This window comes from Megalops cyprinoides, chromosome 24 (genome assembly GCF_013368585.1).
Source record: "Megalops cyprinoides isolate fMegCyp1 chromosome 24, fMegCyp1.pri, whole genome shotgun sequence".
NCBI classification, from domain to species: domain Eukaryota; kingdom Metazoa; phylum Chordata; class Actinopteri; order Elopiformes; family Megalopidae; genus Megalops; species Megalops cyprinoides.
In genome coordinates, this window is record NC_050606.1 from 14680021 (window position 1) to 14704610 (window position 24590).

Consider the following 24590-nt stretch of genomic DNA (forward strand, 5'->3'; position numbering starts at 1 on the left):
ATGTAGTGGAAGCAACAATGCCATCGTACAGTCAATGTCTCAGGTGCTGCAGTTTATCTACAATGTGTAACCACTGATCTCAAACTTGTCTGTTGCAAGACAAGTGCCACCTCAGTTGCAGGCACCTGGAAGATATTCTCTGAATATCTTATGTGATAGGTGCTACAGTAATTAAGGTAAGATGTGAGATTCACTCTATTCAGTGTTACTCAATTACATGTTTCAAGAAAGCTCAAAGATATTCATATAAGGGGATTACTTGAGTTATATAAGAAGAACATTTGAAAAGTGATTGCATAGAAATTAGTGTATTGAAAATATAATCATATGTATGTTCATCTGTGTGTGCGTGTGTTAAAGTCATATTTCACCATCAATACTACATGAGGGACAATTTGAACAGAGGCCTCAGCTGTGCTTTAAAGTCAGTGCGTTGCTGAGATGAAAACACAAAAAAAACCCAGCCCTAAAGTTGATGTGAGTACTATTGAAAATGCGCTAGGCCTTTACGCAACTGGAATAAATGCATTGTGAAAGACTCACCCACGTCCAGGCCCGCAGCCTCCCCCGGGCGACTCCGGCGACAGAGCCTCGACCGCTCGCTATACGCGTGTGCGATGCGTCCGTAAACATGAGGCCAGCTCGCATCTTAACCCTGTCCATTCATCTGGCCTCACCAGTAGGAGAAAGCTAGTTCGCACCTAGGTCTGGATGTAAACCACAGATTTAAACGTATTTCAGCAGGTCTATTAACACCTTACCCTGTTATATCTCCATACGCTTGCACTAGCTTCTTTTATTCACAAACGCCTTAATTGCTACTCTATCATGTTGACGTCTCTAGAGCTCTACAGCTACAACTAATTTTGCAGGGAATTGTGGGAAAAGATCGTAGCTGGATAATTTGCTTCCAAAATGTCCACGAGGCACGAACACAAAGAAGGTTACCTGTGAGAAGTGTTGCTTTTTTTAATCCATTTCTTACATTTTATTACTGTTGCACCATTTATACAAGTACATATAATTTGAATGCATCCATGTTACATTTTCTTTTCTTTTATCTCAATGAGCGGTGTGGTTGTGTCAGCGACACGGATAGGAACAGCGACTTTAATTGCAATGAATGCAGAATTTTTTTCTTTTTTTTTTTCCGTTTCCACTTGACCGAAAGACAGGACTACAGGTGCACCCAACCACGGACATGCATTTACGTTGTCAAGAAAGGAAGAAACAGGAACCTAAAGGGAGAGAAATATATATTGATATATATTCATATACCTAGAGAAGTACAGAGAATGAGAGATAGATGAAGAGAGAGCGAGAGAGAGAGAGAGAGAGAGAGAGAGAGAGAGATCGGCGAGTTCGGTGGTTCTCAGCTCGTTTGTTGACGTGGGCCGCACCTCCCTCATGGATTGTGCTGGGCAGGCGGGCCTACCGCCAGTGCCGCTCTACAGTGAAAGCTTTTTTTTTGACGGACATTGTGATATAGCGTGAAAAGTTGGCGGGGGCGCAGGGGGCTGTTTCACGCAAGGTGGTTTACTTGTGTTATGAAAACAGTGCACTCCCCCACTTCAGGTGGGACCAGAGCTTGAGACCCGCCGAGCTTTGCAGACCGATCGTAGGAAGATATGTCAGTCAGATTGCCAAAAAAAATCAAAAATGAGAGAGAGGATGAGGAGAAGAGGAGAAGGGTGGGGCCACTCCGCTCCGGTCACTTCCGAAAGCGGTGGCTCCGAACTGTGGAAAAAAACGGGTGGCAAAATGAAACGGGGGTGGGCTGGGGAGGGGGGGGTGTCGACAGCCAGAACGAAATGAGGAGAAACCCAAACTGAGAGAGCCGGAGCCGAAGGCAACGCAGAGGAAGAATCGCAACTGGATTACTCCAGCGCTGACCCAACAGGCAGAATAGAGAACAGAGCACCCTGGAGGCAAGGGGAGGGGGGAGGGAAGCTTGGGGGGGGGGGCGGGGTTCAGGTGGAACCGATAGAGTGCAAGTCCAGCTGGTAAGTAGATTCTACCCTTTCCATTTCATTTTCAGACATCTGCAGCCTAGATAGTCCAGGAAAAAAACGATGGTGTGCGGTCCCAGGCCCTCCAGGTGGAGGATTCAAACAGAGTTGAGATGGAGATGGCAAATCCCAGCGGGCATGGATGGAAATCTGGGCAATGGGTGGAGGAGTAGGGATCGGGCGGGTGGGGGAGGGGAGAAGGAGGGGTAAAACAGAATCGTATCAAAGTTCACACACTGCAGCAGAAAAATAATAATAATAATTATAATAATAATAATGCGGGTGGGCTATTTAATTTAATTTGTATTCATTTCTTTTTGTTGTTGTTGTTGTTGTTGTTGTTGTTAATTTCCGTTTTAAAAGAAGCTGTCCATTAATCTTGAACTGCTACGGTTTGATCCTTGCTGGGGACTGGGGCATCTGTGGCGTTGGCCTCCTTGGGTGGCGCCGCGTTCTCGGCGGCGGCCGTTGTAGAACTAGGGGCTGGCTCTTTCGCGGGGGCGGCCTCCTTTGGGGGCGCGGCGGCGGGGGCCGGCGCTTCCGTGGGCTTGGGTTCCGGGGCGGCCGGCGCCGCCTCGGCCTTCGCCGCTGGTGCCGCGGCAGGGGCCTCAGTCTTTTTGGCGTCGGCCTCGTCCTTGCTCTCCGATTTGCTCTCGGCCACCGGCGGCGCAGGGGCCTGCGCTTTGGCCTCAGGGGCGGGCTCTTTAGCGGCAGGGGCGGGAGCCGGGGCGGCGGCCGGCTGCTTATCCTCTTGCTTGGGGGCGGCGGCCTCCGCGCTCTTGGGTGCCTCCGCCTTTGGCTCGGCGTTGGCGGCGGGCTTCTCCGGCTCCTCCTTGGCCACGGTGTCCTTCCCCTCCTCCTTGGCCGCTGTCTGGTCGGTGATGGGCTGGGCGTCCTTCTCAGGCTTTTCGTTGGCGGCCTCACTGTTCTCGGCTGCGGCGGGGGCCTCCTCCTTGCTCTCCTTCTGAGCCTCGCCTTCCTCCGCCGACGCCCCTTCCGCTTTGGCGTCCTTGTCCTTGGCCTTCTCGTCGTTCACATTGTAGCCCTTCTTCTTTTTGCTCAGCTTGCCACCCATTTTTCTGGTCTCTGTAAGGAGAAAAACAAGAATGGCCATAAGCTTCACACAGTAAGCAGTGGAGACAAGATAGGCGTTGGCACAGTCGTTCGCAAAAATGAAAAAGAACTGAATTCAGGATGGTATTGTTGATACTGCTCTTTAGAATTAGAAGCAATACTCTGCTTTCCCCTGTAACAATGGAGGTCTGATGTGAAGTACCACCAAAAAAGGGTGGCATAATCAGTCTGTCACATCAGATTGGAGGGCAAAGTCTGAGTGGTCCGAGTGGACAGACCCAGGAGTCAAACCCGAATCTCCTGAGCCACAGGCTCGATAAACAAGCAAATAGAAAGGTGTTAATTGGTGGTTTCTGATTCATTACAATAGCTGGAGTCAGCCACAAGCGCTATCTTCATAACACACTTTCATGTGTTGGCAGGATCGACTGTTTCAATACTTTCATTACAGAGATGAATGGGCAGTAATTAGGCAGAGTGCTTATTCGTGGCATCTGTTAACATTTGTTTGGTAAAAATTTGAGGCTAGTTCCTTGCACACATAATGATCACTCCTTGTTTCGAATGGCCAACATTGCAGAGCTAAAAAATGTACATAAAAACACATAAACTGGCCCACATTTCCTTGCAGATCTCAAATAAACCAACATTCCCTGAAATTTTAATTTTACTTTCCTTTTTTGTTGCATGTTTTGGCAGCAGTCACCCTTAGGGTTACAAAGCCAGTGTTAGGCTAACACTAAAGCATTCTCACAGGTCGTAATGCATGACAACCATTTCAACTCACATCGACCAAACATCACAGGTGAAGTAAATAAGCCATATGTTGTGACATGCCTGACTATGACACACTACAATATTTGCCAATAGTGACACCAAAGCAGGTGTATTATGGCAACACCGGGAAAGACATTTGCAATACTGTAGCACTGGCTGCTCATATACTGAAGAGAACAGCCCTCAAAGATTGCAGCCCCCACCTTGCAGCAAAAATGAGGACTTTGTGCTTTGGTTTAACTACTCTGGTTTAACTAAATGGTGATTCTGCATTCTGGTGTAACCCAAAAATATTTCTGATGCCAATACATATAACCAGCCCACTCTCACAGGTGGGCCATAGTCACGATGATAGCAATGAAAGTACGCCATCCCAAAACAATCATACAATCTTTTTTTTTTTTTTTTTGTAAGACGTAGTAAATATTCTGTCAGAACACAAGGGAGGAATTGTAAAGCTGATTTCAATTTATTACAATGATTTAGAATAGTTTTTTTTTTTTTATTCAAACCCAAATATCAAACTCAGACCCAAATATGCATCCATTCCCAAGGCACAATGCCTCAACAAAAATAATGTACTGTAACAGGGGAAAGCTGAATTTATAAATTTCATGTTACAGCATCCAAAGTAGTAGGTTTTTCAAAAATGATAATTTCACTTATTTTAGGTGCATTAAAGAGGTTGACTGATATGATATTGGAAGTATAAGCATTGTAGATTATTGCAGAATTTTGGTACCCATTCCACATATTCCATATTCCATTTACAGTTTAAATAAGTCTGATTCACTTTCCAAACATGTCTAAGTAGAATTTACAACAACAATAAACATCTCGCACAAATCTCGGTTTATTCAGCTGAATTGTGAAACTGCTTCACTCCAGCAGTTCAACTATTGAACCCTGCTGGTGAATAAGTCATTGTCAAAAGAACAAAAGGCCCTCAGCACAGTTAAATGAAACCTAAATTTAGTCGTTTCATGTTTCCTCTTCTAGGCAAAAAGGGCTGGAGAGCAAGTCCCTAAGTCATACCCATAGGTGCCAGCATATTGAATAGGTGTATCCAGAAAGCCTCCCTCTTTAGGCTTTTGAGGTTAGTATCCCTTCCTGTAAAACTGAAAATGAGTGTGCGAGTGCCTTTACTCCAAAGCACATCATAAATTGCTCTACCAACTTACTTGAAAGGAGACATGCCCTTACGCTATGTGTATTCCATCACGCATTTCAATTATAAACAATTATTTATCATAAACAATTAAAAGAAAAAACTGACATACTGGAAAAGGAGCTAAGTTCAAACATGCAGATGCCTGCCCTCATCAAGTATGCAAAAACCGGAGTGCTCCCAGGAACGAGCTGCCAAGAGGCCTGACATCAGCACGTCTGTTACTGTGGCAACGCAGATGTCAAGTGGGCGATTCACACCGCAAATGATTGCGGAGAGCTAATCGGATTGTTCGTAAGCAACGATCTGTGCGCGAAGACAGCGTCCCTCTCCCGCTCCCAAAACCCCCGTGCAACGAGGCGACGAGGGCCACGCGTATTCAGAAGGGCCGCGCGGGCCGCTTGTGGTTTGAAACAGTTATCCATCGGACAGTCTGAATAACCGCCGAGGACGCGGGTTTGGATCATGAGGCGCGGTGCGGCAGAGATGGGAGCGGCACAGGTGCCGCTTTGGCCAATCTGTCTGCTGGAAACAGACCCGCGGGCGCTTGGCTCTCGGACCATGACGGCTTTATTGAGTCGGGCTCCATGGGTCACCCGGCCATCTGTCTCTCTCAACGGCCACAGGAAGTTCCTTATTTTACATCGCTCTCAAAGTGGCATCCAGAGTGGCTTTCTGGGGAAAAACAATGGTCAATACTTCATCTTCCTGTTGTCAGTAAATGGACACAGGAGCCTTGAATTAAAGTCAATTTCTCACCGCAGGTCCAGGATGTTAAAATTAAACGTAGCGAGCAGGTTTGGTGGAATGAACAAGCTCTACGTGTCTTGGAGGTATAACAAACACTCCCCAATGGACCCACGGCTGTCGGACACTTCTTATGAGCTGACCCTTGCTGTCAACGCATCTGTCACTTGGACCCACAGCGCAGGTTGTTTTTATCCTTGGCGGCATTCCACAGCAATGCACCGTGGAGATGGTTGTTAACCTGTCATCATAATCAGAACAAAGCCTGGACCTAAGCTGAAACAGTGTAGTGTAAAATTATTTGCTAAGAGATCATGTTTTATACATGATGAATACATCAAAAGGTCACTTGAAATGAAATGATCTCCAGAAGAAGAATGATCCTTGAGATTTTACTTTAGAGCAGTTGCCACCTAACAGTAATAGTGATTTCCAGTCAAACAGGATTGTATTTATCTTTGTTGCACTTCATAACCTGTTCATCACTCACAAATTACTCAAAACTAACTATGGTCTGCTGCAAGACATGTAATTATTTCATTTTAAGGGAAAGTCCTTGGAAATCACATTGTAGTGCTTATTTTTTTTTTGTCAATTATCCATTTCTTGAAACTGGCTGTCATATCCCTGGAGTTTTACTCCAATACTATTACTGATAATTAAAATATGTGATGGGTATAGGAGTGAGTTTGTCTGATATGTCAACCTTCAAAACAGCTTCACAGCCTCCTGCAGTGGGAGACACTTTCACTGCTATTGTCAGTAATGCTCAACTGGCCTGGAAGTGTCAGACAACCTATGGGCACAATGCCTCCTCATTTATGGTGGCATGAAACACAGGGTCTAAACACAGGTCATAGAGCATCCCCATCATAATACCACACACCTACAAAAAAGTGTGCATTACTTATGATGTAAAGCATGTTTATGCTGCATGTTTATGCTGCATAATAGAAACACTCAAGAAACTCATGTTTAAAGGAGGATTTGCATTTTTTTGCACAGATTCCAAAGGTTATGTGGGGATCATTGGGCATAACAATTTTGCCCCGAAGCACAAGGCTTTCAATGTGTTTGTTTGCACTCCAAGCCCACAGTGCCTGCCTGTTTAATGGCTTTGCATTGTACGTCTGGGTCATGACCATATCCGACGGATCTGCAGGAATGGTACGACGCCAATGGAAAAGTCTCATTTTACCCTTACAATAGCAGCCATCTCGAACGCAGCAAATGATCCAGATTCCTTTATAATGAAATCACTGTAAAATATTGGCTTGGTCTTCGACATTGTTCAGCCACAAAGTGTGTTCAAACGTAGGCCCCGGGCATCTACCCAGTGCAACAAATAGGGCCCTTTCTAAGTATAAGCCCTGTAATTCATGCTATTGACTTTCCAAATCTGTTTCCTGTTGACAAAAAAGGAATCTATTTTTTGAGCGATTTGAGCCATTTTTCATCAGTGTCATTTTTTTCCCATTTTTCATTACAAGACAAGAGCTGAAAATGTTGTATTGTGCGGTTAGGACTTCACATTAAAAAAAAAAAAAGTTTTCTTCTTGGTTCAGCCTTCTTTAATTGTAAAGTCGAGTAAAACATTTTTCATAGGTTGTTGATTATTACCTTAACTATAAAGTATAATATAAAGGTATACATTTCTGAGAACACATCTGTATTTTTATATATGCAATGAACATAATTTAAACCTTTTTTTCTTATATTTTCCAACTCAGTACTGTAAAAAATAAAAAATAGATAAGAGGAGGGTGGGGAGTTTCACCATTATTGCTCATTTTAATTATAATTAGTGTTTGCATGACAGATGTGCTTATCCAGTGATTTGCATAGATTTCATTTTTACATCTTATGCATCAATTCAGCTGGTTCTTCAGTAAATTAAATAAAAAGCTATAGTCACATTTCCTATATAAATTACTATAAATGACTACTGTGTAAGCCCACAATACAAACATATGTCTGGTCTTCTTCATATTGATTTTCTCAAGGAATATATGGAGCAATTTATTTGACCTACTCAACAAATCCGTGAAGCCTTACGTCCTAACTCACTTTATAAAAGTGGACCTTGGTTCCAGGCCAGCTAAGGCAAATCAATTAATGTCATTTTAAATCCAGACGACTGGTGGAAGTGATGCATCATGGGTAAAGACAGAGAAGGAACAGGACAACTATGAGAGGTTCACCACATGTAACGGACATTGCAATCCCTGAATGCTTTCACTCCAAGATTTTCCCACTTAGTACTTAGTCTGTTTGCTTCCATGAAGCATACAGGAATAGCAAAGGAATGACGCTACTTGCAAAGAAGTGAGCATGGTCTTTTCCAGTTTTAGCTCTAGCTCATTAAGTGTTGTTGAGAAATAGAGAGAGACGGTACTGGGGTTGCTGGGTAGAATTCAAAATCATGACCCATGTGAAGTATTTAGGTGCCTGAACAGACATTGTAGGTATGGATTTACAATGGAAGACAAGTCCTTCATGAAATAAATTTATCATCAGCACTTGTGCTACAGTGGAATGATACAAGCCTTTTGTTGAAGTAGTGCACTGTAGTGACCTTGCTGAATAGAGTTCAGTTCTGAAGTACGTGTATATCCGTGGTTTATTGAGATGGTACTCATAGCTTTCTCACTCTTGCTTCTATATCATCACTGGTTGGAGGAAAGGACTACAGTTCTGATAATCCTCAGAGTTATACAACATTACTTTATGTTACCCTGCTCTGCTGGTGCTCTGATCCTGAGCAATATATATAGTTTACAATTTTTATCCATTATTAATTAATAAAAGTGGATATTTACTGAGGCAATTTGGTCATTAAATGACAAGCATGCTTACCGGGGAATCTAACTGGCAACATTTGGGTTGCAAGCCCAGGTCCTTACTACCACCGAGCACTGCCACCCAGTCATAGGGTTAAATGTTAAAAAAGGTTTAAAAAATTGCTCTAAAATAAGACACAGAGGCCCAAAGCTGACCATGGAGATGTCATGCTAAGCCAGCAGTGGAAAAAGCCACCACGCTCCAGAGCTGGATTACCGTGACTCTTGATAAAATGCATCCTGTTGCTTTGTCCATCTGCCCCAGTGGAGGGAGGCCAAGCGAAGATCCCACTGTCCACAGAGACTCCCAAGGAGGAGAACAACATGACCTCGGGGCAAGCAGCACCCTTGTTTCCTCCCAGGGCTTTAGTTCCACGCAGCTCTGCCTCTCTTAGACAGAGAAATCCAAGCCGCGACGTGGAGACGTGGCACAGTGAGCACATGGCCCACTGCGGTAGGTCTGCTCAGCTAATCTGCCTCTAATTACACTGTAAGTACACAGTGATTACATTAATATTCAGGTAACCCGTGTTATTACAGAACCCAAAAGAAACTTCTGGCTCATATTAGTCAGCTCCCTATGACGGTCCAAACAGTCCAGCCTGCATTTCTCCGCCTAATGAATTCCCTGCCTGAGGGCCAGCCCGGCAAAGTTGTTCTCTGGCCTCCATCCCTCCTGTTTTTTTTTCAGAAGTGCCTGTCAGCGTGGCATGCGGGACCTAATACACAGACCTCCCTCCATCTCCAACTTTGCCATCGGTCGCATGTCTCCTCTTCCTGAGCTACTGTACCAAAACTGTGGGGCACAAGTATAATCTCATTAGGGAGCCGATGACAGCTAAAATCCCATCAAGCCAATGGGATGGCTAATGAGATCAGAGTGGAGTCAGCCATGTAAAAATGTTCATTCACTCACCCCCCTCGGTGTTTTTTGCTACTTTGCATGTTAACCTTTGAGTGAAATTTTCATAAGGAAATCAGCAGGGTCACTTGTAGCCTAGCTTACCTTGCTGTATCAGGCCTACCTTGTTCTACCAGTCTGAAAATTGTCACCAAAGTATACCAAGTAACAGGCGATTGTTGTTCACCTGTACCTTCTGTAAAGTGGAATGCCTAATAAATGAGCTGGTCAATCACCCACTGCTTTTGATTCGTCACCCATAGTACATGCATTATTTCAGTTTAGAGCATGGTTTTCACTTGTCTGGCCAATAAGCAAGAGTAGGCAAGCATATTTGTGTTCAGCAATAATAAACCGTGTACACTAAACCTGCACACTTGTAAACTAGAATGTAAACAAAATGGTAGAGTGTCTGTCACTTCTGAATGTGCTTCCTGTATGTAAGGAACCTCTTGAGGTTGCATTTATAAGTATGCTTTCTCCTGCCAAATGCGACCTTCTGATGGCACATCACAACAACAATGCAGTCCAGTTTTATATATTGTGACAGTGGCACAAAAGAGCGGCCCTGGCATTTCCATTACCTACGGAACACTTGTGGAATACAACAGAGGCGGATGTAATGTGGTAGGGAATAGAGGACCCATTTCCCTCATTATCAAGCCAAGGCAAATAACGGATTAGTAATGAAAATCTGCCAGGCCAACACTGGCTCATTCATATCTCAAAGCTATCGTGGAGCCAGTTTTATAGACTCATAAAGCCCCAGCCATAAAAAAGAGGAATTGATATGCATATCTCAAAACAAGAAAAAATGAATAACGATGAGGGAACTATCCAAGTCATACAAGCATTTTTTCCAATGGAATGGGAAAAGCTGAATAATGAAGATGGCATTTTAGAGACATAAGCATTCAGGTGAAGCTTGGGTAATTTTAATAACATGTAACAGTAAAACAACCTTTAAGAAACCAGAACAATAAAATAATATCTACAGACAGTTCTAGAAGCTTCAAGAGCACACAGGTTTTTCTGTAATATTGTAGTTCTGCATGCAGAACTATTATGTTGCATTTTAAACTTATGAGTTATATATAACTGTATGTTATTGAACTATATTTGATATTGTTCAATGTAAATGTAAAAAAATTAACCTGAGTAACAGTGATTGGTTGAACATACCAAGCACACACCTAGTCATCTGTCATTGTGAAACTATGTAAAAGCTTGGCCCACCCAACCAAACACATTGCCAAGCCATTCCACTTCTGAAATTAGAACCCACCAAAATATTCTGAAGACTGTTTTATCATCATTTTCATCTTACAGAGGAATTCAAGCATTGCACTTACAGTGGCTTTATGTAAAATCAAACAGAGGTTGAGGCCAAGAGCACAGTGTAATGTGACTTCATGTCCCCATTGACTTTCAGGCCATAATGAGGCTCTGGAAACAAAGTAATGCTGACCACTTACAGAGAAAATCTGGGAATGGCCCAGTGACTCCTACATCCCAAATGGAGAGTTAACAAATTTGAAGTGAAAGGGGTGAAAGTAAGATGGATAGTTCAGAAAGGCACAGTGGGAGAAGAAATTTTGTGTCAGTGAAAAAATTCCATAAACGTCTGGACTCAGGGGCCCGTTTCTCAGAAATGTGTTGGACAGGCTTGAAAACGCTACATCTGGGGAAGGAATCATACGCGTACTTCGGCAGATATTTGGTGATTTTTTATTGCTTGTCGCATGCGAACATGATAGGGGTACCTGATAAAGCACTCTTTGGTGTCCTAAAAATGCTGACCAAGGGATGTACAAGTCCATGTCTTGGACTGAAATGAAAAACCCAAACTAAATAAAAGGATGGCCGATGGGGAAAACGCACTGGATTTTTCCCCCCGGTTCCGATGGGCTGCCGTCGCCACGGCAACGCATTGGCAGCCCAACAGGCGCTTCCTGATGATGCAGGTGGTTTTACTGCAGACTGTCTGCAGCTTGCACAAACACCAGAGTCGATTGGCCCATGCAGCCCTGTGTAAGGCAAAATGAAAGTTCCATCTGATGCATATCTATTAGAAATGCAAGCTCAGCACCCGAAGCGATACGGAGCTCGTAGTAAACAATATCATGTTTTTTTAAAATGTGTGAAGTTTCAACACTGCAGCCAGGATGCCAGTAATAATGTGTCTAATCAGCAAATAATAGCAGCTTAATGCTCATATTTCGAGAAGTTCAAGCTTCTTTCTTACATGCACGCCAAACAACAAGAAACGAAACGAATATCAAAACCAGACAAAAAGTGGCAAAAGCCAATGTGAGGATGGTGGAGTTCTGTTTTTTTTTTCCACATAGACACAGGGATGTGAGCTAAAGCTAGCTTGGAGACTGAAAAAATGGAGCAGAAAATTTGGCACGCTTGCAAAAAGCTTTCAACTTTTCTGCTGCAACAGTGGCAGTGGCAGTGGAGGAGGAAAAGGATTATGGGAACTTGTCGCCAGTAGCAATGGTTGAGACATTGACTTAGAATTCAGCCTATAATGCTTGCCTGGTCAAGCACAGAAAGGGTTGTTCATTGTTCTGATGTGATATTCAAAATATATGTTTCAACTAGCATACATAACATAAAAAGCTTGCCATCTCAAATATGTTTCTGTATTCATATAATTCCTTTGCCATTCTGTCGTATGTAAACCTTTCACATTCAAAAGTAATGTGAGGGTTATTAGCTTCAACTTGCTGTTCCATTTATTTTATTAATTCAGAAAGTTGAATAAAACACTCACCGCACAACTGGTACTTTATGAATGCCTAATATTAAACAGCTGAAGTGCCATTAAAAAGAAATGAGAATGTGAATTCACATTTATTTTGCACGAGCGTAAAGCTGCCCACTGTTTCACTGCACTCAGGAGAAGCTCTACCAATCCCAATTCACCAAAACAGCTAATCTGTGTGTAGAAACTCGAACTGATCTGGAATCAGTGCTCGATAGCAATATCTAATGCCACTGAGTCCCTAGTGCCCCAGTGCTTCCACACCCGCCAAGAGAGTCAGATGACCGTGTGTTTCAGTGACCCTATTGCTTCCGCAGATGTCCAAATTGACCTTCGAGCATTCAGCCGGCAAAGACAAAAGGCCAGGCAATTACGCTTACCGCGCGCCCAGGCCGCGCAAACTGCTTGTCTGGTCAGGGCAAGCTGTGTGTTCGCGATTCATCAGTGGTTTCGCGGATCAATGCCCAACCCGAGCGGGCACCGCGAAAATCCTCAACTGGAAATGGCTATTGATCAAACTGGAGCCAGAGAGAGGGAGAGGCAGAGAGAGAGTGGGGGGAGAGAGAGATGGAGAGGGAGGGGGGAGAGATAGAGTGAGAGGGAGAGAAGAGGGAGAGGGGGAAACAGAGAGAGAGAGAGAGAGAGACAGAGCAAAGCAGCCACGTTTACCTTAGCCAGCAGAGAGCTGACGGTTTGAGAAGCGAAAGGGAGCATTCGACAGAAAAGCGACCAAGAAACAAGTCCCTACTGAGCTTGAGCTTTCGATTTTTCCCCCCTCCATCAGTGGGTTTCTGTGCAGAACGCAGCATTGTTCAGAACAGAGCAGCGGTTACGAGCAGCAAGCAATAACTGAAGTAAGCCAGGGAAAACGCACGGGGGAGGGGGAGGCTGCACCGAGTCCGTCGGGAACCACTGACATTTTGTGCTGAAAGCCCGTCCATTTGGACGGCATTGAAAATGAGTCTCTTTCCAAGCTTTACAACTGTAGAGAGGTGCACGCAGTGAGATTCAAGTCGGCTGTGGTTGTGTGCGTGTTTAGAAAGACAACAGTTTAGCAGCAATGTCCTTCATTATAAACGTGTCTGGCTCTGAACGATAAGGGGCAAAATGCCTCAGAAAGCACATATTCAATACAAAGTTATTTCCCTGCCCCGGCATTTATTTAAGATGACCTCACACTTTGGCAGTCAGGTGGGCACTACGTTAATTGCTGATGCCACTTGATATCTTTCTTCACTCCACACTCCAGGATGTGACAATACTGCAGACAATACCAAAGGGAGAATGTCACAAAACGAAGAGCCAGACAGAAGATGGTTGCAGGCAAATGGAGACACAGTTCTTTCTGAGACAGGGAAAGGCTTCTCACGCCTCTCTGCGCTGTCTGACACAACCAGGCCAGACTTTCAGAGCAGATTAGTTAAGTACCAGGTGTAATTAAAGTCTGCTGAAGACGCATCAGCAACTGTTTAACAGGATAAAGATTTGCATTTTATTTCCAAACACAGGACACTTTTTAGTTGACGAAACAGTATTTTATATGACTTTTTTCGGAGCACCATTTACAGGATGTATTCTCTGTATAATGATCAAAATGTGACCATACAACCCTTGTGCATGTATGTGCAATTGGATTTATAAATTCAGTTGTTTCAGTAATGTTTCAACCCCAGGGTATGTGTCCTTTTGGATGCACTGAGCACACAATAAAACAATGACCCTCAATGACTTCTAAATGGATACCATGTCCAACAGAACACTTTCCCTGGGTTGCTTTCTCATACAACCCTAGGTGCCTTTTAAAGAGGAGAAGATGTCTGAGCCTGGACCTAAGCTCCAGTAGGACAGCAGCACGTTACCCTGGCCATTGCTGTAATGCTGTATACCACAGAGACAGCCAACTGCAGCTGACCCCACTACCCTCTGGAGAGAAGAGAGACACCTCGAGTTCAGTAGGCCACTGAACCAGTTCGATTTTCTGTTTGGAGAAAAAAAAAAACTATTTCGATGGTCTTCCACCTCTGCTAAGTATTTAACTTACAGGTCTGTCAGCTCTTCTTGGGTTTCAATCGATATCAATTGAGAGAGAGATCACCTCTGCAAAAAGCCTGGACATGAAAACGAATATCAAACAAAACCCACGTACAACGTTCTGGCTCCGCTCTCCGTCTCCGTCTCTCTGTCAGCCCGACGTTTCGCCTTCCATTACGTCCCTTTGACTGGATCAGGGCCGCGTCGAGAAACATCATTTCAAATCTTATTACGGCCAATCTGCCTCCAGAGAAACAGCCCAGCGCCTTTCATCAAGTTGTTTCCGAGACCCGACCATCAGCCGCTAAGCCATATTTATTTGGTTTAAGCCAGCCGTCAGCCTCCTTGGCACCCATGCAAACTTAATGTTCACAACCAGCGCAGGCAAATTAGAACAACACAGATGCACACGTCAATGGTAATTGGCATATTAGTCACGCCAGCTAATGGAATCCTCAAAGGATATTAATTATGATCCTTTATCATTCTCAATGTGCTGAAAGAATTTACACCCACCTCACTCACTTATATACTATACTGCAAATATGTTTCAACATTCAGTGGGACATCATATAGAATTTGGATCTTAGGTAATTCCAAGGACCGCAAACTATCAAACATGTATGATATTTACGCACCACAATATATACTACACATGTCAACAGTAAATACTCTAATTATAATGCTGGCTGAACATATCAAGGTTAACTATGGCTTAAAATGCAAGCCTGTGTTACGTTAGGTTAGTTAGGTTAGTTAGCATGTAAATACATTTTTAGTATTATATAATGATAATAATAATAATAATAATAACAACATGTTACTGCTGCTACTGTTGCAATTTCTACTCCTACTACTATTTACTGATATACATCACCTACTAAAATATCTGCCAATTTGAAAGAGCATATGTCTGCAAATAAGCAGATACCCTGGGTTGCATTACCATGCTGAAACAATTCAGGAGAAGTGAAACTTCGGGGATGTGGATTACTACGTGACAGCGCAGCATCTTTGAATATCGAATGGCCCCTACAGCAACTGGCAGCCTGCCACCGCGGCTGTCTGATCACCGCTCGCGCTGTCTTATCTGACGAGGGAGTCTGCCAGAAGCGAAATCAAAGTAGTGCCAAAGTGTCAAGGCAGCCCTGCGAGAGAGGAGCGGAGCCGCGCTTAATGGAGACGTATCTGGATCAATTTGGAGCCGCAGAGATGCCGGCAGCTTCATTGCGGAGAGAGCGCGGCAATATGCGGACACGTCCGTTTAATTGGGCTACCTTTCCACGTTGGCGTTGGCACGCCGAAAGTCAGGCGGGGGATACCTGCGTGAGCTGCCACAGTGGTAGAGGAATACAGAGATAAGCGTGAGGAATGGTATTTGTGAAGTCACGATTCATCAATTATATTTTGAATGGATTATCATTTTTTTTCCTTATTTTGTTTTCAAATCTACCATACACTACCAATGTTCATATTTTTTATTAATGGTAAAGAAATAGAAATGTGAGGAATACAAAATTGAATACACACCAATGTGTACTGTATACTGTAATGTATATTTATATGTAAAATAAATCTGCATTTTTGTATAAAATAAATCATGATTTGCATATATAGAATGGTCTGTGTAAATTGTATGATATACCATATAGCTTAAAATTGTGTAATATGTTTTCCACTATACACCAAAACACATGAAAGTTGTAATAACTTAAATATGAAATGTATTATATGGAATACATGCATTATTTTAATATGTAATATTTTGTAGCCATCTGAAAATACATTTTTGTTCTTTGCAGGCCCTGTTACTTCTGGCTTTCTAAATATAGTGGAAGTCAACCTACAGGCTGGCCAAGGAAGATCATAGGTCAAAGTGCATTACATACTCAGCTCCAGTGCTGCTAAAAACAGTTCTATGTTCATACTCTGTGTCTGATGTCTGACTGCCTGAGAAGCCAATAAAAGCTTCATACAACGAAAATTCACTCAAAAGATTGCTATTTCAAGACTGAGCTTGCTCTCCTGTTTATCAGCTCTGCATTCAACATCAGAAATGCCCCTCGGGTTTCAAAAAGCTGTGCTCCATTGCAAATATTCCATCTTGAAAGAAGAAAAATAATGAACCTGTCCACCTGTATCACAAGTGAGCAGGAAGTTGTCAGAAACCTGACTGATGAGTGTGGCATCTGTGGACCGGCGCTTGTTTCCGTCTCTACCTCAGTCACAGTCATTTCCCGCAGGAAAACAGCTGTTGAGCTCAGGCAACCGATCGCAGGCTGGGGCCAGCGAAACAGCTGCCTTATATATTCCTCGTTAACAGGGTGATTTATGGAAATACGGGCTCTCGACTGCCAGCAGGGGCACAGCATGCCTGACAGGATATCCCGATGGCTGCTCTAATACCGCCTTTACATCAGAGCCGCGTGCGGCTTGGCAGTTTTAGCCCCAGCTGTGTCACATGACCCTCTTCAATCCAATCAAGACTGGCTTAATCAAGGACTGTGATTTTCTTTTTTTTCTTTTTAAAATGAAACTTTACATGCAAAGTTTTTCAAAAAAAGACTTTTCTACTCCTTCTTGAGGTCATCGTTTTCAGTCCTATAAAGACAAATGAAATTAATTCAATTACACACAATGTTTCAAGGCTTAAAAAAATAAACCATAAGGAAAGTGTTTAGTTGGACACACCAAGCATATGATTATTCACTTTGAAAGGCCGAGTGGACAAGTGTATGATTCATATCCAAAATGATCACTTTCCCCAAGGTGCATATTCCAACACTTAGGGTTTTTTCCTGTATCACATAAAGTTAGTTTCGTGTTCCCAACAGATGTAGACATTAAGTAATAATTGACGGGTGAGCTACTGATATTTTTCACAGAACAACTACAGGTGACCTTTATGGCCAGAGGGTAGACCAATCCAGATTCCACCTTCAGAGTGTCACTTCCTAATACCAGTTCAGAGAGGGGGTGTAACATGAGAGGTTCCCTGAGAGTAGTTCAGCTGATCTCTGTGCATGACATGTGGTGGATGATGAGTGATGATCATGAGTTGATGATCGCGTCACATATAATGCCATTTCAGCCTCCCACAAAGACACACAGACCTTTTCCCTGTTTACACAAAGAATTCAGCTCATCACAGTAACTGGAAAGCCAAGAAAAGATATTTCATTTTATACATGGTGGCCACAGAAACAGGCCTCTTTCAGGCATCTGAGCCAGTACTGAATATTATCAGCCTATACCCTGAAACATGTCCCCTTATCATTGAAACTAATGCGTCATCCTTTCATCCTTTGTAATGTATGATAAATTATGAATTCATAAATATGAGGAATGCATAATTTTATGTACACAATGTACATCTATGTTATTTTCCCCTTCAGTGTACTGTATGCACTTATATGCATGTAGTAGTAGATTTTACATTGCGTGTTTGACTTTGCATGCATCCTGTCATATGTATGAACATGGTTATAGATGGATTCTTTCATACTATATGTGGAATATTTTACATATTGTATTTGTATTTTTAACACTGTAACAGATCCTGGCTGTTCTCTTTAAAGCAGCCTGGTCCTGGATCCAACGGTTGTGGCAGCTTCTTGGTCTAAGATTGCAATCAATATGGGCAATGCTCATTATTCACAAATAAAAACACTGCAAACTCCTGGAGAATTAAAAGTAGCACTTTGCTAAGGGGTCTGGGGAATGTCATCTCACTTCTCAAATCTATTGATCAGAGGATTGTGGGCTGGTTATTAAAACACACTCACATTCCCAGTTCCCACAGCTATTCTTTATTATCACTGAGCTGCATTTTAAAAACAGATGGACCCGTGCTCAGCCTTGCTAGCTCTGAAATTACACAGGCTGCAGTGGGTGCACCTAAATCACTACTTGACCATGTTTATTTCAGCTATGCCTAACTGTTTGATAAATACCAGATATGTCTTCCAACATGCTAATCAGAGAAAACTGAAAACCCAATCCCCATGGCTGATGGTAGATTTCCACTAAGTTGAGGCTGGAACCCACCCAATGTTCAATGTTCTCATAACAATGTGGTTATTTTGCAGAGAGCCTGACACGTTACCCAGGATGCCTGAGACCGACTGGCGGGTAGTGAGGATCTCTCTGGAGGGGAGGAATAGTAGAGAAATGGCGCATCCAAGAGCCCAGCTTTAATTGACGCGGAAAAGGCAGGCAAAATGGCACTCGCCGAGAAAAACGGCTAGTCGGCTGGCAGCCACACTGAAACAGGCCAGGGAAACAGCAAGGGTGATCCGCATCCAGCACAAAAGGAACGTGACATGAACAGCGGCACGTTGTGAAATGTTGTGACACTCTACTGCTCGCTGAGAGCCACCACTTCTAGATGTGTGCGTGCTATCGACACTTCATTATTCCGGCGTAGCATTTAGCCGCGTTAACAAGGTGACAATGACGGCCCCTGGCGGAGGAGATGCTTCAGACAGCATCTCTGGCTTTGGCTCCCCCCCCACCATCCCGGCTCGTTTCTAATTAACCAAAAATCTGGCTCCTGTGGTCCGCTGCGATCGGAACACCCCAGCTCAGCAGCGGCACGGAATTGGTTCCAAGGTTATGCTGAACCCTTCTCACCAACATGAGGGACCGCACCCAGGTGGCCATGTATTCCCAGAACATGCTGCCATTTTGTTTGCACTAGTTTGATATGTAACCTGAGAACAAAGGGGCTCCAAAAAGAGTCCCTTTTCTGAACAAAAAAAAAAGAAAGCAAATTCTTTAACTGTTCATGATATTTTTACGCAGTCGGAGACTCATTTCAAGTCCCTGGGAAAAAGTCAATAAAATACAGAGGCCCAATTCAGGAACAGCGTTAGGTCACGGCCACACCAGGCACCTAACAAAGCAAGACTCCAAGCAAGGCAGTGCCTGCAGATTGCTGCTTTGCGCACTGTGCGAAGAATATCAATAGTCTGCTCGGTCGATGTCACAGCGATGGCATTCAATGCGAGAGACCTGCGGTACAGAGCTGTGGCCAATCCGATAAAGCAAGATAAGAGGTGAATAACCAGACCCAGCCCTTTATTATTAGGGGAGTGTGCTGCTGATCAACCCAGAATGGCTTTATTGTTCCCTTGGCAATGGTAAAGATTGAAATTAAGTCTGAAAATAACAGGCATCGTTGTTCTGGGACCAGGTGATAGACATCTGCGAAAGGTACTATCACAAGATCGGGATTCTTGGCATCGCATTTGCTCTACGGTGGTGCCTGGCTCATTCCAGATATCAAACCACCCTATTCAGGGGTACAATTTGTACAGGTAATAGCACGAGATACGGGCCTTGGGTCAGTACATTCATCATAATGTGGATTAAGCTCATCTTAATTGAATAACAACACGTGTAAAACCACCAAATTTAATCACCCCTTTAAGGCATTTGACAACAAACCCAGTGAGAGTGTAAGAGGAAGGGTGCTGTGGCGAGTTAGAGCAAGGACACCGCTGTCCAACGTCTCCCTCCAAAACAGACATGTGCATGGCTTTTCTCCAGCCCCAGTCCCATGAGAAACAACATAAACAATAAACCGGGGAAAGGAGCAAAGGTCCCTGACCCACCAAGACTTGATGGCAGTTTCTGGGGGGCTCCGGGGGCAATGACCTTGAAGTTTATTCTCAATGCAAGCAAAGCTGTGCACCATTCAGTTAGCTTTGATTTATGTATTGAAATGTGTTACCATTTGTAACTTAAATTTTCCATTTTTTTGCACCGTTCTCCAAGATTATGAAGAAACCAAGAAAGTAGGAAAGTCCAATGTGTATTGAACATATGCTTACATTAAACAGGGGCCATAAATAGTCGCAGGCTGAGAATTAGACGAACAAGAGTACCTAACAGTTAGTCTAATTTCAACCAAGCCAAGACTTTTGGCCAGGATTCTCATAGACATGATTTTTTGCACATGCCCATTTTAATTGGTGCAGCAACCAGCTAGCCAATTGACAATTCATTGTGTTATGCAGTTAGCAGCATCAAAAATGTGGCTACAGTACAATTCCATTCAGAAGAATGGCAGTTTTTTTGCCTTTTGTGTTTATACAGATCTCTACAGATATCTGGGAACACCTTCACTGGTGCACAAGTGCCTCTGGCGGTCAATTATTTGAATGTGCTCCATGGCTGACAACCTCCCGTGTCTGCAGACTGACTGATGTTTGTAGTTTCCAGCAGTGAGAAAATCACCCTCTGTCACTGCACAGAGCTTCCCTGCGAATGACAATGCAGGACGCCCGTGCGAAGTGCAGATGAGGCTGCCGCTGCATTCGTACTCAAGCTACTGCACCTGGGGCGCACCTGGGGTGGAGCCGCACAGCTCCGAGGCAGAGAGGGGAACATGGCGTAACTCACAAGGCCACGGCCCTGGTCTAGCATGATGGTCATTCGGATGACATCACAGAGGCAGGCTTTCTGCTAACCTGTCCTCTGCTTCATCACCAGGAAAATCAGGTTCCCAGGTTTTCAAGGTGATCCTCCCATGAGAGGAGGCTTACACAGTGTGCGCGGGTTTGGGGTCCAGAAGCAGGGGATGTGAGACAGCTGTTGTGTGTTGCAAATGGCAGCTCATCTGAAGGGCTCCTGGAAAGCACCTGCACTTTCAATCTGCTCTGTTTACAGAGCGGGAAAAAGATCCATTTTACATAGCACCTGGGGGGAGCATATTCCAAATAAAATAAAACCCAGGGAAAGTGCTTGGTTGGCTGCACAGGGCATTTATAAATCAGCCTCATTAAGGGGCCACTGATGTAGTGCGTGCTTCAATCGTCCAAATGAAGGCCTTCCCTGGGGTTCATTTACAAATACACACCGACATTTTTTTCCTGAAGAGAAAAGTCCTGGGTATGCATTCGCGTTAAATGGTAATTGTGTGGTAACCTGCCGAGAGAACCGCCCCAGGTGCTGCGCATTAGAAAACAGTCCTCTATTCACAGCGCCTAAAATCTTCCTCTGCCTGCCTGCCACAGCAACAGCAGAGAGGGGCCAGGTCCTCGCACGCCCCAGTGCACCTTGGGTACTAATTAGACTCCGCGCGAGCCTCCAGGTGCTCCTCCCCGCCTCTAAATCGACGTGCCAAGTGTATTCCCCAGGACAACCTGTTTGTTTCCATCCCTCCCCACCTGTGGAGTCCTTCTGTTTCCCTCCAGATTCCAGGAGAAGGCTCTGGGTCCGGGTTCTCGCTCGCGTTTCACTCTCCCGGTGCGGCAAAGCTCCGGGGCCCTTTTAATTCAATATCCAGCCCGTGTGTCGACAGTGTCGAGGCTGCACGTGCGATATCGAGCCATTAGATTAGAGAAGAACAGGCGTGTTCCTTCAGCAGTTCACTGAACGTAATTAGATTCTGGAACCGTTTACAGATACACAGATACTGAACATTTTTCGACACCTTGTTTTTGAAATTCACCTAGATTCAGTCTTTCTCTTTGCTTAGCACATATCTGTACCTTTGACAGTAAGTTATTGAAGGACTAGTGTACTGTTCGTGCTGTTACTAGCTGACTCTAGGTAAACATAACTTTATAGCAGATTACAGTAGATTTTGCAAGTCCAACCATGGCTGTATCATTGACCAGACCCACTTTGAGGATCACGTGATTAGATTACAGACTTCAATCATAAATTTTATGCAAACACTTCTACACCTCTCGAGGTAATGTGTAACTTCTAATCTCTTATGATCTGTGTAAACATGGTATCCAATGAGAAGCTCTGGGAGAAAAACAATGAAAGCACAGTATGATCACCTGTAAGAGGAATGCAGTCATTATCACGTAAGGACGAGAACAGTTTTCAATAGTCCTGCGCTTACTGTATCGATTTTACCAGAGAGGTTCAAAAAGCACTTGGAATAACCCACAACATTGAAAACACTCGAGGGGATATTGATTTCAGGTCCCGTTCAGCATCTGCAGCTAATGAAGTTGGTTAATCCTAAATGATTTCTTTTATTAGTGTTGACAAATGCAGGCTGTGTTAAATTACAGCCCTCCAATCACATCTGGAAATGCAGATAAGTATTTTGATTGGTTGCTGGATTTACCTTGTTTGGACTACACTATTGAAAAGCTAGAAGTGTGCACTGCATAGGAGGAGACAGAGCATACAGAGATGCTCCATGTACCAGAAGTGAAATGTTTTCTCCGTACCTAATACCTCATGTTAATTGCTACCTGTTGAAATTAAAAAAAGATCCGAGATGCTGAACAGACTTCCTTTTACAGCTTCATGCTTCAGGTGTTACACAAGTATGAAAATACGCCATTTGCAGACTCTGTGCTTAATAATTCTCAGATATATTAAGGTGATTTATACGGAACTACAAATCATAGAGAGGAAGTGTAAGCACTATGCAAATAAGGCCGTGCTGCGGGGAAAGCTCTGAGCTGTCAGATTCATTTACACTGGAATACAGATTCAGAGAAAAGCACTCGTGTGAAAGTCCAGTGGAAAGTTTTTGAGCCGTCAAAAAAAAAAAATTTAAAGCCTGGTGTTCGTTTGTACATCAGTGGCACCATCTTTGCAGTGCTGTACTTGATTTTACCGTGTGAGCACTGTGCACTAACAACCACTATGTCATGCACATATATGAGCCTCTGTGTGCATGTGTGAGACATCTCTAACATGTTGATAAGGAGGAAAATTTCTCTCATTCACAGCTCAAACCTGGTTTAGCTGAACTGTTATGGTTCAATGCAAGCTGTATTCAACAGTTTCATCTCTCTCCCGTGAGTGTGCATCTTCCTGTTATTAATAATACAAAGGCACACAAATTTACTGTGGACGCCTGCCATCATAGTTCCTGCTCAGTTCCAGAGGCTGGTAATTAATTTTTGAACTCTGCTTTGTGTGGCTAAGAAAACGGATGGAAATTATTATCAGGGCTGCCAGGGTATTACAAGGAGCTACGAAATAGCAGATCCCAGATCAGTGGCGCTTTCATTACAGGCCCAGTGCTAACCAACTTCAGCCATCTCCAGCAGCTCCGTTCGTACAATGTGACTGAGTCAGCCATGGCAGCTAAACGGCACAACTCATGCGCAAAGCATGTGAGCTGTGCAGAATACACTGGCACTGCTGTGGCGCGTTTGTGTAGGGAGGGGGAAATGTGGGTCGCCGGGAGACAGAGCGGCTGAGAAGTAACCGCGATCGTCGAGGGGCCCACTGCCGAGCCACGACGGCCGGATGCAGCCATCACTCGCCCGCGTCCTGTCACGGAGCCCCGCGGTCAACACGGACATTACCGCCTCCCGTGACACATGTCACCACACACATTCGTCCACTCTGGCCCCTTCTGCGCCGCAGCCATACGACATCAATCCAAACAAAAGAGCCTCAAATGATAACCGCCCAAAGAACAGGACGTAGTATTTTAAAGGGCAACTGCATCATTCAAAATCCAAAACGTGTTAATTTGTGTTTTGCATTCAAAATGGCTTACTTCTCTACTTCCCTCCTTTACTATGAGACATTAAACCAGGTAACCCGAATCAGATCCACTGGTCTTTCACATTATGTGGATGGGCTTGTTGCCTTTACATCAAGGCACCTGGCACGAGCCATCCAATTCAGTTGAAAGTCACTGAATGTACACAGCTGTCTATGTGTAACATACACACAGTGAGGATGTGCTCTAGTTCTGGAATACCAGTTTCATTTGTAGAAATGAAGCATGGTCTGAATATGACTCAACTGTTTTAGCAGCTGAAAAAACATATCAGATGATTGATTTTTCAGTGGCGTTCCCCTTTAAACAGTTTTTTTTTTCTCTCACTGTCTTTTGTTCTTTGTGTATGAATATCTGTATAAGAGGGAGGAAGCGGAGTGTGCCAAGATGAAGACGGAATAGGGGAAAGTTTATAAATAAAAACTCGTTTGCTCAGATATGGTCATAATATTTTAAAAGCATGACAATCGGGGTATTAAAGGACACGGAGGGGAAGGGAAAGCTGTTCTTCTGCTGACAAAGTGTTTCTCTAACCATAATGAGTTTGACATTTGTCACAGGATTTCTGGAAAAAGTCTTCAACCCAAGGGAGAGTGTTTGTTTGGACATACCAAGTGTATGCCAAGCAGCCTTTGTACGTACAGTGTGTCGAACTGACCACCTACACTGGGTTTGACTGATAAGATTTTGCTTCTTGAATTGGTCAAGCTTATCTTGAAAGTTTAGTTTAAACTCACATGAAAGTGAACCTGTTATATATTAGATGTACTAAGCACA

The 24590-nt window shown here is 43.8% G+C and overlaps 1 protein-coding gene across 1 annotated transcript in view; it reads right to left on the reverse strand.

Moving 5' to 3' along the window:
• Nucleotides 1–1153: 1153 nt before the first annotated feature.
• basp1 (brain abundant, membrane attached signal protein 1) overlaps nt 1154–24590 on the reverse strand; it is a 47034-nt gene continuing 23597 nt past the window's right edge. Inside the window, exon 2 of the mRNA XM_036519298.1 lies at nt 1154–3095. Coding sequence (XP_036375191.1) covers nt 2383–3084 — 702 coding nt within the window. The 5' untranslated portion in view covers nt 3085–3095 and the 3' untranslated portion in view covers nt 1154–2382. The remainder of the gene's footprint in view (nt 3096–24590) is intronic.